A 15,798-nucleotide genomic window follows, 5' to 3' on the forward strand; every position below is an offset into this window, starting at 1 on the left:
GCAACAATTCATAGAACATGATTAAATGAACAATTATTTACAAGAGCATATATACATTTTCATAAAACACTTAATTATGTCTAACTCTACCATTTTGTCTAGGTCTTAAATTGTATCTCCCCCTAGTAGGTAAAAGTTGCATTTCTCCAAAATATTGGTTGTTTGTTATATTGTCTCCCAAATTGTTAAGATTGTAAGGGTAAGAAGAAATATCTTCACATTGTGTAGGAACGGTTTGCAAAATCTCATTATTCTCATCGTCGGTGTTAAGACAATCCAGCCTTTTTTCCATACGACTGATGTCTTCGATGTGCACTAACCTGTTATTATTAGGTTGATTATTATGTTGGATTCGAACAACCACAGGGGAGATGACCTCCACCACCTTATATGGGCCCAAATTAGGTTTATTGAATTTCTTGCATAATCCCGGTTTAACCCGTGGATTAAACCAATAAACTACATCGTCAATTTTAAAAGACACCTGTTTACTAATCTTATTTCTACGATTTATACTAACATCTGCAGCCTTATCTAAATTTTCTTTAACCTCTTTATAAACTTTATGAAAGTTTTTTAGCAAAATGTTAGCAAAATCAAGTTCATCAGAATAAGAAAAGGGTGGTGGGCTATCCAAAAATTTTCTAGGTAGGTTTAATTCTCTACCATACACAAGGTAAGCAGGAGAAAATTTAGTTGAGTCATGACATGTCGTGCGTAATACCAACAATGCATAAGGCAATTGGTGATCCCAATCATTATGCCTCTCATTAACCAGTTGACTTAAAACGTTACCCAGTGACCTATGCCATCTTTCAATAGTACCATTTGAGCTGGGTCTATAAGCCAAAATTTCTACCTTTTTAATCCCAAAGGATTCATATACACACTTCATGGCCTGACTCAATAAATTTAATCCTCTGTCACTGATTAGTGTTTGGGGCACCCCATGCCTACAGATAAATTCCATAAGAGCTTCTGCAATGTGCTCTCCATCTGCAACTGGCACAGGAAATGCCTCCACATATCGCGTAAAATAATCAATAAACGTTACAATATATTTGTTACCTCTTAAGGAGGTTGGTAATGGCCCTACAATATCACATGACACCTTTTGAAACGGATAATTAGCTATTGGAGTTTTTTGAAAGGGAACTTTATTTTTGGGTTGATGTGCCTTTCTTTCGCAACATTTCTCACATGATTTAATCCAATTAATAATATGTTTTACCATTTCTGGCCAATAATATAAATTTTTAATTTTATGAATAGTTTTTCCTATACCCGGATGACATGCTACTTTCGAATCGTGCATGATTTCCAAAATATGCTTAGTTAAACTCACAGGTATCACTATTTTCTCCTTACCCTTATTAGATTTCACATCAACACACTTAATTATTCCATCCGAATCAACAAAAAAATGAATATTCTTACTTTTAGTTACTTTATCTGGATTATTTTTTATTTCTTTACAAAAGTTATCTAACTGCTGTTTTTCAATTAACTCCTCCATGGTAAAATCTGCTAAATTACTCAAAATTTCAATTTTTCCCCCATAAACAAATTAGTTTTCACCGTTTCAGAATTTTCTACTTTTCTAGACATAAAGTCTGCTATACTATTCTTTTTACCAGCCAAATACTTTATTTCATAATCAAAATTTGACAGAGATACTGTCCACCTAGCAATTCGATTAAACGAATCTTTAAATTTTAGTGATGAAGTTAAAGGTGCATGATCTGTGTAAATAAAAAATCGTTTGCCTAATAAATACTGCCTATAATAATTTGTAAAGAAAACAATTGCTAGAGCCTCTCTTTCCGTCACAGAATATTTTGTTTCAGCAGGTTTTAGTTTACGGCTACCAAAAGCAACAGGCTTAGGAAAACCCTCATTATCCAACTGAGATAATACTGCTCCGATAGAGTGATTAGATGCATCAGTATATAAATGAAAAGATTTACTCATGTCGGGTAAAGACAAACATGGCTCTTGAACTAAAGCATTTTTTAAATCATTAAATTCTAATTCAGCTTCTTTTGACCACTCAAAATTACTCTTATCTTTAGTTAAGTTAGTAAGGTGAACTGATCTTTTACTAATTTCTGGAATAAATTTTCTATAGTAATTAATGCACCCTAAGAAGGATTGGACATCAGTTTTATTTTTAGGAATTTTAAAGTTATTAATTACCTCAACATTCTTCTTTTCAGGATATACCTGCCCTTTACTAATAATAAAGCCTAAATATTTAATTGTATCAGTTAGGAAAGTACATTTAGATGGTTTTACCTTTAAGTTATTTTGGATTAATCTATCAAAAACATTCTGTAATTTAGGAAAATGGTTATCAATGGTATCACTGCAAATGATGATGTCGTCAATATAAACCCCAACACTAAGTGGGTCTAGCCCTGATAAAACCAAGGACATAAGTCTTTGAAATGAGTTTGCACTTGTTCTTAATCCAAAAGGAGTTCGAGTATATTGAAACAGTCCTTTGTGAGTTGTCACAGCCAATTTGTGCCTATCCTCCTCAACGACAATCTGCTGTAAAAACCCATTCATTAAATCTAAACTAGAATATACCCTCCCACTAGCCAGATTATCAATGGCTTCTGAAATATTTGGTATCGGGTATGTATCAGGGATCACTTTTGTATTCAAGCCTCTAAAATCTGTTACCAGTCTAAAATCCCCTGAAGCTTTCTTAACTAACATAACTGGTGCAGCAAAGCTTGAAACTGAAGGTTCTAAAATTTTCGCCTCAATTAAAATGTTCAATTGTTTATTCATTTCCTCCCGCAAGTGATAAGGAACCCTATACGGTCGTTTTTTAACCGGTTTATCATCAATTAAATCAATTTTATGTTTAACTACATCACAACCAGGTAGGTCAAGTACTGATGCTGCAAATACGGCTTTATTTTTTTCTAAAAATTCTAATAACTTCTTCTGATTTACTATATCTAAATGATCAATTTTAAACGTTTCCTCCCAATTTAAATCTGACTCTGGAATTTCCCCTATATCACATTCTTCAAACTGATAAATTTCTTTAACTTGTTCTTGATTCAATACTGGTAAAATATCTACTATCTTAGTTAACTTATTCAAATTAATATCTCTATCTGTGGGATTAATAATTTTCACCAAAATTCTATCATTGTTATTATGAACAGATCTACCTACCACATATTGTCGTTCTTCTGCGTTGTAAGCCTCAGCCAAAATCAGAGATGTACTTAAACGACTTTTAATCTGGACTCTAACCATGCACTCAGAATATGCAGGCAAAACCTTCTTTTCGTTTACATAACCATAAGTATTAGGATTCAAATTCTCCACAACTGTAACAGAAATGTTATTAACATTCAAAAATTTAATTTTTTGATCATTCAATATCATACAATTCTCTTTAAAATTTAATATACACTTATTGTTTTGTAAAAATGGTTGACCTTGGATTATTTGAAATTTATCTGAAATAGGAACTGGTGTTATATAAAAATTTGCTAAATATTCACTATTGTTAATCATAAATTTTAACTTTACTTGCTCCTGAATGTTTATCAATTTGTTTGAAATTGTTCTAATTTTAATGTTACATTTAAATTTATTGCCCCCCTCTGGAATATATTTCTCCTCAATTACATTTATAGATGCCCCAGTATCAATTAAAGCAATATTTTGTTTATCACCTAACCCTACCCTTATCGTAGGTAAATTACCTGACTCATTTATGAAAATTTCATGCACTGTCATGGGGTCACTCTCCTGAGGCTGTGCTATCCTGGAGCCCCTATTCAGTTTAAACCTTTATTTTCTAACTTAGCCCGACAATTTCTGGCAATGTGGCCCTCTATATTACACCTGTAACATTTTATTTTTTTCTTCTCCTTCTTAAAACTTTGGTAACTCATTTGTTGTGATTTTTGCAACTGATCCACCTTTTCGGTTAATGATATAACTTGTGCCGTTAATTTGTCGCATATTTCGGCTAAATTATGGGTAGATTCCCCTGCATATACCTCCTCTTGTCTCTGCACTTCTGCTTGACCATTAAACGGTTGCGCAAAGGGATTCAAAACACTGGCTGTCATCTTTATCGCGTTTTCTTCCAACACAGCCAGCCTTTTTAACTCTGCCACATCATGTGGGTCTCTAGCTAATACCCCTCTTAAGATTTCCGGCTTAATGTTGCTCTTTAACATATTCAAAAGCATATGTTTGCGTTGAACCTCAACTGCTTCCTTACCTACTTCCCCAAAATTTAACGTTTTACTTTTTAAAGTAGCTTGAGCTACAAAACGCTCAACCGGCATATTCATTGGTTGTTTGAAATTCAAAAAATCAAAGAGGCTAACATTAAGTGAGGTATGCCTTATATAATTTTTCCTCAAAACTTTTACCATACTATCATACGTATTTGCTTCATCCCTATTTTCATTTAACAGCTCCCTCGCCTCCCCATATAATCTGTCCCTTAACACAAATCTTTTGTCACTTTCTGACCACCCAAATTGGGATGCTGCATCTTCTATCCTTTCTAAAAATTCAGACAAAGCAATGCCCCCTTCCCCTCTAAAAGTTGGTAACAAGGAAATATGCATTACATTAAGTGTTTGTGGAACAAACACCCCAGCTACAGCTGTTTTATCTTTATCCATCGTAATGTACAATTAAAAATGCATAAGATAAATATATAATAAATTATATTAGTAAAACACAAGTAGCTGCACTAAATATATCAAATAAATCATAATCAACACCAACTTTAAAATGCAAATTACTACCTGACTAACACCATTACCAAAAATTAAAATAATTGTCTTATTAACATACAAATAAATAAATAAACAAGTAAGGTTAAGCCATGCTAGAGGTCACGGCACCATTTGTGCCGTTTAGTATAGTTTATTCCCCTAAATTAAAAACATCGCGTTGTGTATATCTTCCCTTATCTAAGTTAATTATTAATGATCCACCGATTCTCCAGCATGGGATACCTTACCTGTTCATCTGCAAAGTAAAAATTAACACCCTCATCACACACAAAAATAAATGCTATCTAAGGTATTAGATTAAATACTGGGTTTATTAGATTACTTCAGTAAAGGATTAAGTCCTTAAGGGACTTGATTAAAAAAAAACATTTCTAAAAATTATAAAAAATGGCACATTCATTAGGAATACATATGAAAAATTAGTTGTCCAAGGGGACAAGCATCAAACAAGCAAACTGACCATCAGTGATTACCACGGGCTAACATCTTGCCCCATATAATATTATACCACATAGTTGTCCGAGGGGACAAGCATCAAACAAGCAAACTACACATCAGTGATTACCACGTGTGACCGCTGGACGTGAGCTTCCTCTCACCAGCACTAACTAACTAATGTGGCATATATTATGGTTACGTTAATCACCCACATAACAACCAATATGCCTTACCAAAAGGCACGTATTACACTATTCTAAAAAATATATTATCACTTCATGTGGATACTCAACAATTTTTCCAGGAGCCTTTTCACCACATCCTCAGCTCGTGAACATCAACAGAACTCTCTGAAAACATCAATTTTATCATCCAACCCAGTGTGTTGCCACCATACAATATTACAAATATTACAAATTAAATTTCCAACCAAAAGTGAAGTATACAAAATTAAAGGTTTATATTAATCTATTCTTAGTTAAAATTAAAATATTTAACAATAAAACTTAATTATTACATTTATAAAAAATATTAAAAGTTCAGAAAAAAGGTTTATTTTTACTGTCATTATTATAAGTTATAAGACTCAAGCTGCCACCTATTGGCACTAAAATAAATTCAAAAAAAAGAAACTGTAAATGAACTTTTATCAGTACAAAGGATAGTTTGTTTCATCGCTTGATCCGGGAGTTTCCTTGTCTACTGGGTTGAGTTCAAACCACAAGGCTACGGAGTTGAAGGTTGATAGTCGTAAACTCAGAATTGGGTTGGCTGTTCAACGCCGGGTTAAAAATTTAATGTTAATAAAATTATATTTTATCTTATTCGCTAGTTAATTGGGGCCCGGGGCAAAAACTTCCTTGGGGGGCCACCTTTGCTTTACTACTTCAGTAATGAAGAACCAAACTTTAAGGAGGTACTATTTAAATTTTCCTCCTAATTATAGATAACAAGAAAATTGACTAGAACCTAAAATAGCTACTAAGACCCTCCCCCTCCAATGGTCAGGGGAAGTATCGTTCTGTCCATTTTATTGATTTTCTGACAATTCTATGTCATCATACCGAATCCAATTTTCCGATTGTTAACCCTTTAACGGGCCCTTTATTTCTAGTAAAGGTAAATTAAAGTATTTTTGGAATTGAAATTGTTTTAAGAACAGTAATAGATATAAAAGTAAAAAAACTCATTTAGTTTATAAAAATGCCATTTTTTTGGTGGTGAATATATTTAACACGACCTATTAGGAACTTACTGATTTTTATTTTTATTTATTTATAAAATAAATTCCTTAAATGCTGCAAACTTCAAAAGAAATTATGTATTTTATAACTTTTATATATTTTTTAAAAGACACAAATGGTTACCAATTTTATTCACACTCACTTCAAGAAAGTTGAAATTATTGAAAAATGGAAACCTAAATTAAAAGTGGTAAAACGTGGTAAGTATACTTACCACGGCCTTGAAAAGGGTTAACTTTGTCATCTAGCTGCGAAAAATTCATATTCTTGATGACATATCCTCAGGGCGGAATTCAACTAAATTTACGCAATTAGGATAGCTCAATTAAGCCAACCAAAAGCACATATCGCATTTTGCGATACGTAAAAATACAGGCTTTTGATTGGCTAAATTTGTCCATCGTAATTGTGAAAATTTAGCTGAATTCCGCCTTAGAAGGATATGATTTACGAAATATAGATGGTGTTCATACGATAGATAAATGAAGAAGCTCACGTAAAACTGACGGATTGTACTGATATTTTGTTTAAAAAAAAGCTCATTGAAGAAGGAAACGTAAAGTAAACTTTCTAGTCGATTTGGGAGCCCCTTGTGATGTAGGGGCCTGGGGAAACTGCCCCGCATGCCTCCGCCTTAGTCAGTCTCTGTATATGAGTTAAAATCCCTTTCATCAAGTTTGTTTTTGTTATCAAAATAATTACTGGACTAATTATAAAATAAGTGTATATACTTTAGCATTAATTAATCCATACCATTAATTAATCCAGAAAACTTTGTTTAAATAAATATATTATTATTTAAATATGGCATATATTATTAAAATGTAATAAATACATAATACTCTAAATACACTAATCTGCTTGTCAGGAAACAAAAATGATTTAGAAGTAATAGGGGGGATCGGTGAGCGAAGCGAACAGGTGACATATATTGCCTCAAGAGACATAAATATTCATTAAAATAGAAAGCTGTGAGTACAAAATATCAAATTTTGTCTCTTTTTTGGAGATATTGTTCAAAATCGTCAATGAAAAAAAATTAAAAAATGGCATTTTGTCATTCTGAACGTCCGTTATTATTATTATGAGTTAAATCTGAGGTGATCTCCCCCCTAGAATTAAAGCTTCATATGCGCGGTGCATGTGTACCAAGTTTTATACTTCTACCATTAATGGCGCGATTCATTTATTTATTTTACCAATATGCCATGCTATCAGTTCAATTTCCGTAGAGCCACACTTAGTTCGCGCGTTTAATATTCTACGAATCCTATAATCTAAATTTTATAATTATTTTTTCAACAACGTAACTAAATTGCTTAAAACTTATAAATCTGTTGAATTTGCAGCTCAAAAATATGTATATTACAACCACTCTTGTTGCTTGACATGAAATTCGGAGTGATCCTTCTTAAGAAAGAATAAAACTGGCAAATTTTTCAACTTCTCTTTTACTTGTTTGCTTTTTTTGAGCAGCTGCCAGCGCTTGAAGTACATTTATCAATTTTCAGGATCCGAACACTTTATGGCCAAGGATTATCTCTGTTTGGAATCAATTTTCTGTAACTTTTTTTTAAAAAAAATCTTTTTCCATGCTCTGTAAATCTATTTCCTTTCGTTTGTTTATTTTCAGGTGGGTCTTTACGAACGAAAAATAAAAATTGAAATTCACTGAGAAACAGATTCATTACCAGCTGAGGAAATGGCGACAGGCCAAAGCTATCTAGGTACGTATTTAGCCGTTGCCAGATTACTTTGTTTTTTATTTTACTTCAATTTTTCCCCACTGATTTGAGAGAGCATTTCAAGGATTAACTCTTTAATGATTTTTAAATTTGCTGCAAAGAAATCTTCTTCAAAGTTTATTCTTATTAATCATTCAACGATGCCTCTAGACAGCATTCAAATTCAACGCTATAGTATAGTCTCCAATAGTATTATATAGTATCTTTCGGAAGATTTTATTTTTGCATATATATATAAGAATCCTTTTCTTAATTTATTATTTAAAACGAAACGCTTTCTCACACTTTTAAATTGACAATCTGTCCTTTACTCTATATATATAACCTTTCATTTTCAACCAAAAGTGCTTAAAAGCACCTTTCAATAAATATTTTATTATTAAGACTGTGATGCATATTTTTTACTAATTTGTGCTACTTAAGGCTTTGAAAATATTTATAAAATATTATTAATTCAACTGGAGAAATTACTTTCCGTTGAAAATTTTTTTAACTGCTTTAGTTTCTTAACGTGAGACTGTTATTGACAAATTCGACTTTTTGAAATGTATGATTATTCCATTTGAGATTAATCGTATGTTTTTACGATGGGTTAAATTTGCAAGTTATGTAAATAAAATTAATATGAAGAATATTTCGTAAAAAAAAAAATAGTGTTCGATTTTATGGTTTGTCCATTGATTTGGCCAATGGTGCATTTATATTTTAAATAAAATATTTTTTTCCCTTCACAGAACTTTTTTTGTTTGTTTGTAAATGAATGTAATTTAAGTATATTTTGATGCAAATAATACCACATTTCATAAAATCTCTATTCTTTCCCTAAAACGGGATAGGTATTGGCGAAATTTTGATGATGCACCAGCGTACAATGTAAATTGAAAGAAACGGCATTTCCCTGCAACTCGTGGGGGGGGGGGTATAGGAATATGAACTTTTTTAAAAAGCTTAAAATTTGACAGGTGTGCAATAATTTCCCACAAATGACATCTTTAGGATATAATTTTCCAATTCGTAATGAAAAAAGCCCAGATTATTATTTAAAAAAAACATATAACAAAATATTATTAACTTGTAAATTAAATGTAAATAATCAAAATAAAAATACTACGGCATAATATTTAGCACCACTTCAAATATTCAAAAATTATTTTTCCAAAAATACGAGCATCTGTCAAATACGCCATGTCAAAAAATTTGAAATAATATAAAAAATATTATTAGGAAAAAAAAATAATTATATGCAGTCAGGATGAAAAGAGCGTTCGCCGTTGAAACTTTAGAACGGTTAGAACATATTTTCATTCTGTAACGAATTATAGCAAAAGCTTAAAGAAATCTTTTGAATTATAAATTATACATAATAGTTAGTTGTAACTGTAACGGAATATGCTTAGTTTGACGCGAAAACGAACTTTTTCGGAAAGCATCGAATTTTTTTTAAATACTCTATTCGATTTAGTCTATAAAAATAACCCCTTTAAGTTATAATTGTTAGACTTTTTTGAAATTTCGTTACAGGCGAAAACAAAATTTAAAAAATTACTAACAATTAATTCAAGACAATTAATTCTAACAATAAATTTCAAGAATTACTAACAATTAGCACAAGACAAATGAACATTTGGCATTAAGAATGGAATGTCGCCAATCATTGGCATTAGAGCCGTGGTGGCTTAAGGGATAGCACGTCGCTTTCCAATGAGGTGAGCCGGGTTCAAATCCCAGTGGTGGCTGGTCGATACAAATTCCGCTCTTGGCTAGCACCGACCACAGTGCTGATGTAAAATATACTCAGTGGTAAACGGATCATGGGTTACAGTCTCTTAGCCGATGGGCTAACCAAGCTAAAACTGCTGAACCTAACCATGAAAGGTTTTCGTAGTTTTCCTCACCTTGTAACGCAAATGCTGATTACTTCGATGAAAAAATCCTCCATCAAAGCAAATTTCTCCCAATATTTGATCCAGGAGTTCCCTTTTCTTCTCGATTGAGTTCTAAATTACAAGGTCACGGAGTTAAACATTGGTGGTCGTAAACTCAAAATCGAGTGGGCTGATCAACGACGGTTCGAAAATAAAGTAGAAATAAAATTGTTGTCATAGTTAAAATAAAAATTTAATTACTTTAGAGAGGTAATTTATTTAACAAATAAATAAGCAAAATTTTGATTTTAGTTTAACAACTAGCGACCACTCTATCGGGTTGCTATTCTTAATCAATATAATGAAATACTGTGAAGTATGTAACTTGATAAAGAGAAATAAAATTAATAATAAAATATGTTTACAAATTAAAGTGGTAGGTACATTAAATATTAAAATAAACTTTAAAAATATTTAAATCAAGCATTTCTAACGTACTGTTGTTTTAAGAACTGTGTTAGAAATAGTGTTTAAAAGACAAAACGAAAAAATATGTAATTTTTACACTTGCTTTTGTGTTTTTCAAGATTCATCTTTAAGACCTTGGCACACTCCTGCTCTTTACTTCCTGCAAATATTTACGACACTTTAGAAAAAAGAAGAAATAAATAATTTTTTCGAAAATAAAAATTGGCAACCCTTTTTCATCGCGTGTAAACTGAGCATTCAGAATGTGAAGGGAGGTTAAGTTTAGTGAAAAATGCCGTATATTTAACAATTTGGCAATGTTCAACTACTGAAATAATCTCTTTTATTCGATCTTGAAAGAAGTTTAACCGTAAAAATGTTGTTTATAAATAGAAAGTTATTTCACAGCAAGTGAATGTTTAAACGAAACTTAGATGCCGAGAGGAGACAGCTATGGGAAAACTAAAAAAGTGGTATTAAAATTATTTTGTTATCGAATAATAAGGGGGGGAAACGATAATGCTTTGGCTTGCATTAATAACTATTAGTACTAATTTTAAAACAAAAATTATTCGACTATAATTATAATTAACACAACCATCTCATAAACTTTTTCAACTGAGGAAAGGTTGATAACACAATTATTTCAATTTTGAAATTCATTATGGAAATTTAAGGCTTTCGAACGTAATTTTAATACATCCATAATGCAATTATTTTGTCCCTGCAGAATTGCGTCCCTGTGATATTTAAAAGTCAAAGTTACAATTAAAATTTTTTTAAAAATTGTCTTAGCACTAATGCAAAGGTTCTTTTTGCATTGCTAGAAAATTATGAGTATTCCTTATGTGATTCCAGAAGGAGTTAAGGTGCAAGCAAAAGAAATTTATATTAGATTTTACACATATTTATGCTGCTACTTTTTTCCATCTACTACAGTCGGACCTCTATTTAACCGGTTAACGCCCAGCGTCATATATTTAGGACAGTTCCTTTTTTCAAAAACATTCATTGTGGTGGGAAACTTTTTTCAGCATTTTCATTTATCTGGGCGAATTAAAAGATTATCAGATACCACAATGATTTAGTTACTTCTGATTAGATATAGAATTATAAGGAGCAAGTACTTTTAGACAACTTCAACCAAAAATGTTCAACATACCAATACCAATAGTTAAAAAAGCAAATTATCTTGGCCTTATAATCAATAGCAAACTCACCTGGAATGATCACATCAAAAGCACAATAGATAAAGCAAATGCAGCAATAATAGCCATACAACCATTAATATATAATCAGAATATGTCACTTAAACTAAAAAAGCTACTATATACAGCAATGATCCGCCCAATACTTACCTATGCCTCACCTGCCTGGCCAACGATACCTCAACATCTACTGAAGAAATTAAACCAATGCCAAAACAAGATCCTTAGAAAAATAACCTGTGCAAGATGGTTCATCCGGAATACCAATATACATGCAGACCTAAAAATACCAACTCTATCACAGCATATATACAAGCTAAACGCAGATTTTTTCGATAAAGCCATAGAATGTAAAGCAGCAAATTTTAATGAAATCTTTAAATTTGAAAATTATATCAAAGATAAAAACTACAGACCAATAGCTGCACATTTCACCTCCGACGCCTCATATCATAACTATCAAAACAAATAATTTCATCAACCTTTCTGAAAATAACGTTTACTCATGCTGATACAATTCTGAACAACTCCAAAATCAAACAAACACAGTTTAGAGCAAGCTGCTCAATTTATTTTTGATTCCTTTTTAGTTATTCAAGCAAAGAGCTTGAAACATTCATAAAAGCAACTCCATTGCCTGCTTACCTCATTGCTCAACCAAAACTGTTCAAAAATTCCAGATGAATGGGATAGGGGCAGTAAAATCTAAACACTAGGACTAGTACTTTTAGATCTATCAAAGACTTTTTGAATGCCCTAACAGCAGAAAAAACAATTAATTTCGGAAATATCTTATACCACTTTCTCCATAAAACCACTTTTTGTAAAATTTCAATACATAAACTCGGGACAAAACGGGTTAACGAAGCCGCCAAGTCCCAATAATAGGTTTATTATATGAGAAATTCGTTGGATACTTACACAACACAAAACAGGTTTTAAATTCATAAACACTAGACATAATTAAAATAGCAATTGATACACTTTTATTTTGTAAATTAGTATCTACTGTTCATGTTATAAATCTCAGCCATAAATGAAATCTGCATGGAAAGCAAGAATAGAGCAAAACATTATCCACTGTTACACTATCATGCTACATACATTTTCTACTAAAAAAGCTAAAGTTATGTATAAAATTATAGCTGCATTTATTATAAAAGTTATTTTAAACATACATTACCACATGATTTCTTAATTTTAACTGCTACTGACAAAATTAGCAAACCTTGCACATCTTTCAAATTATAATAATAAATAAAATATATATAATTGAATGGACAAAAATGAATTAATTAATAAATTAAAATGAATAAGCAATTTTTATTTTAAAAAGTTTGGAGCAATGTGGTGATAAACCACATTTTTCTATCACCCGATATCTTAGTGGGTTAATCCAACGCCTCTTATAACCGGAAGCCTCCACACGGTTTTTTATAGGTAGTTTGATCAGAACACTATGAAGGATATCAAATTACTCATCTCATATGTGTTGGTTATCTTAGCATCAGCCCCGCTTGGGGCTCCAACTAATTCATCTGAGTGGAAATAAATAATAAATCGCCGAAGCGCAACTGAAAGGTGAAAGTTGGGGTTCAGTATCTTTTACTGAGAGAAAATTAAAATGAAGTAGTGAGATTGAACAAACAAGTTTGAGAGAAGAGGTTTTGTGGCAGACTGCCTCGCCTCCCTTCGAGGTATTACCCCGAGCTTCACAGGTGCACAGTAGCCACATAGCCCCAGGGAAAGGATATCAAATTAACGAACGAGTCATTTAATAAAGAATGTAGTTAAAATAAGAAAGTGATAGCAAATATAAGACTAAAACATTATTTTATTTATGAATATTATTGGTTTGCCTTATTCACTTCTCAACCACTACAAATTCAATTCTCAAATATATAAAATAAATTTCTCTCAATTACTTTTAAAAAAGGTTTTGGGTTCATGCGCACAACTGGTTCACTTTTTAAACAGTCTGCGCGGAATACTTATATAAGACCGTGTGGAGACTTCTTGATGTAGGAGGTGATGGTTAATCGCATAAATATTTTATTTCATTTTATTACCGGAATTAAACAGTTGACTCATTACCGAGTAGAAATTTAACATATTTGCTTGGGGGAAAGAGCAAGACTTGCCAAAACTATGGTAAAGGGGAGGGTAAAAGTGTGGAGAGTAGGAAAATCACGCAACCTTGAATCATCACCGAGCAACACCGATATTTTTGGAATTTTATCAGAAATATCTTACTTCCTACAAGAAAATTTTGTTTATCCCCGAAAACACTCTCAGAAACAGTTTCCTGCGCAATTTAAATGAGTGGCTTATCATTATATTTCCCTAAGTGTTTACTTTGATTTCGTAAAAATGACATGTTTGTTTTAAGTTTGTTATATTGTACTACAATTTGTAAGCATCCTCAGTAATGGCAAATGATTTTTTCTATATTTAATTACAGGTACATGTGCAAAATGTTTGGGTGTGATTTCTGAAAAGGGCTGCACAGCTGAAAAACTAAACTACCACCAGAGATGCTTTGTCTGTTCCCTCTGTTGTAGGTATTATCCGTTATAATATTAGATTTCTTGACATTAAGAAGGTCATCGACACAGTTTTTAAACTTTTTTCAAAATATATGCCCCACATATGGAGACATTTTATGAAAACAAAAATATTTTTAAAAAAAATTCTAATTTTTGATCTTATTGAAAATGTTTGGATTTAAATGTCTCAGTCAGTGACACGTTTTTGAAACTTTTTAGTAATTTAAATGAATGCCTACTTAAGATTTCTTTGTTTTGTGATTGAGCTTTTGGAAAACTTATTAGAGAACAATAGAGGAAATTTAACCTTATTAGAGTACAACAAAGGTTAATTCGAAAACTTATTAGAGGACATTTCAGATAATTAAAAACACATAAAAAATTTGATATTTCTAATTTCTGCTCTTACTGAAAAAGTTACAAGGTTGCCACGAGTGACTGAAAATGCAAAATATGGTGACCAATAAATTTAACAATTTTACTACGGGAAAATAAAGTTAATATTTTTATGGCATATTTTTTTTTCGATGACCATAAATGCCAACTACTCCGGACGTGCCAAAATAATTTAAAAAACGGTACATAGCTACAAACTAAATTTTGCAAATATTTGACTAATTTTGCTTGCTTTTTAAAAGGTTTAGCATGACATAACTATTATAAAGTGGTGAATTTTATAAACCTACGAATTATTTAGAATTAGCGGTAGATTAAAATCTAATAAATTGAATTCATTAAACCAAGAATCACAGTTAATAAACTACCACCTGAAAATATTTATTCGCTGTCCGGAACATGTTGGCATCTTTGGATTACTAATGGAACTGGAACTATATTAATTTTGTGGGGCACCTACACAATTGTGTTTATCCCCAGTAGAAAACTTGTTGTACCTGATAGGATTAGATTTCTTAAGGTGGAAATATTTTACATGAAGTGAATAAAAATTCTGAGTAAACTTTGGGAGAACTTGAAGAAGATCTAAAAGATGATAAAAAAAAAAAAACAATTGGGGGGATTAGTTCCGAGATCCTATCGCCCTGTGGAAAGTCATGGATATCTCTAGAATTCATATTTCCCTGGAGGTCAATTTTCCTATGCATCCGAAAAGGGTTTACACATTTTTTTTAGGCTCACCCGTTTATTGAAACATAAAGGGAGTATGTTACAAGGGCGGGAACAGTTGATGATGATAACGATTACTAATGAACTTGATATTTTATCCGTGTTAAATATGATTAATTTAAAATGTAAGTTCTAGTGGTAGTTAAAATTGACTAATTAAAGTGATATTAAATGGATAAAATGAATTGAGTTTCCACCACTTTTTACATTTTTAGTCTTCTGTGGCATGTATGAGTTAAAACTTAATACGTCTATTGCACATTTTGGAGATTCTTTTTAAATACGAGGCGCATCCAGAAAGTAAGTTTCCCTAATTTATAAAAGAAAAGAACTCACACTTTCAGAAACATATTTATTGGCAACAAGTAC

The 15,798-nt window shown here is 31.7% G+C and overlaps 1 protein-coding gene across 4 annotated transcripts in view; it reads left to right on the top strand.

Moving 5' to 3' along the window:
- LOC107444312 (Wilms tumor protein 1-interacting protein) overlaps window positions 1-15,798 on the top strand; it is a 48,843-nt gene that overhangs the window by 16,310 nt on the left and 16,735 nt on the right. For all 4 annotated transcript variants that reach the window (XM_043050984.3, XM_043050982.3, XM_043050983.3 and 1 more), the window contains exons 2-3: window positions 8,106-8,199; window positions 14,220-14,315. In XM_043050984.3, coding sequence (XP_042906918.2) covers window positions 8,175-8,199; window positions 14,220-14,315 — 121 coding nt within the window. In that variant the 5' untranslated portion in view covers window positions 8,106-8,174. The remainder of the gene's footprint in view (window positions 1-8,105; window positions 8,200-14,219; window positions 14,316-15,798) is intronic.

The sequence above is a fragment of the Parasteatoda tepidariorum genome, chromosome 9, assembly GCF_982258835.1.
Source record: "Parasteatoda tepidariorum strain Cologne lab strain chromosome 9, Ptep-v5.0, whole genome shotgun sequence".
Classification (NCBI taxonomy): Eukaryota; Metazoa; Arthropoda; class Arachnida; order Araneae; family Theridiidae; genus Parasteatoda; species Parasteatoda tepidariorum.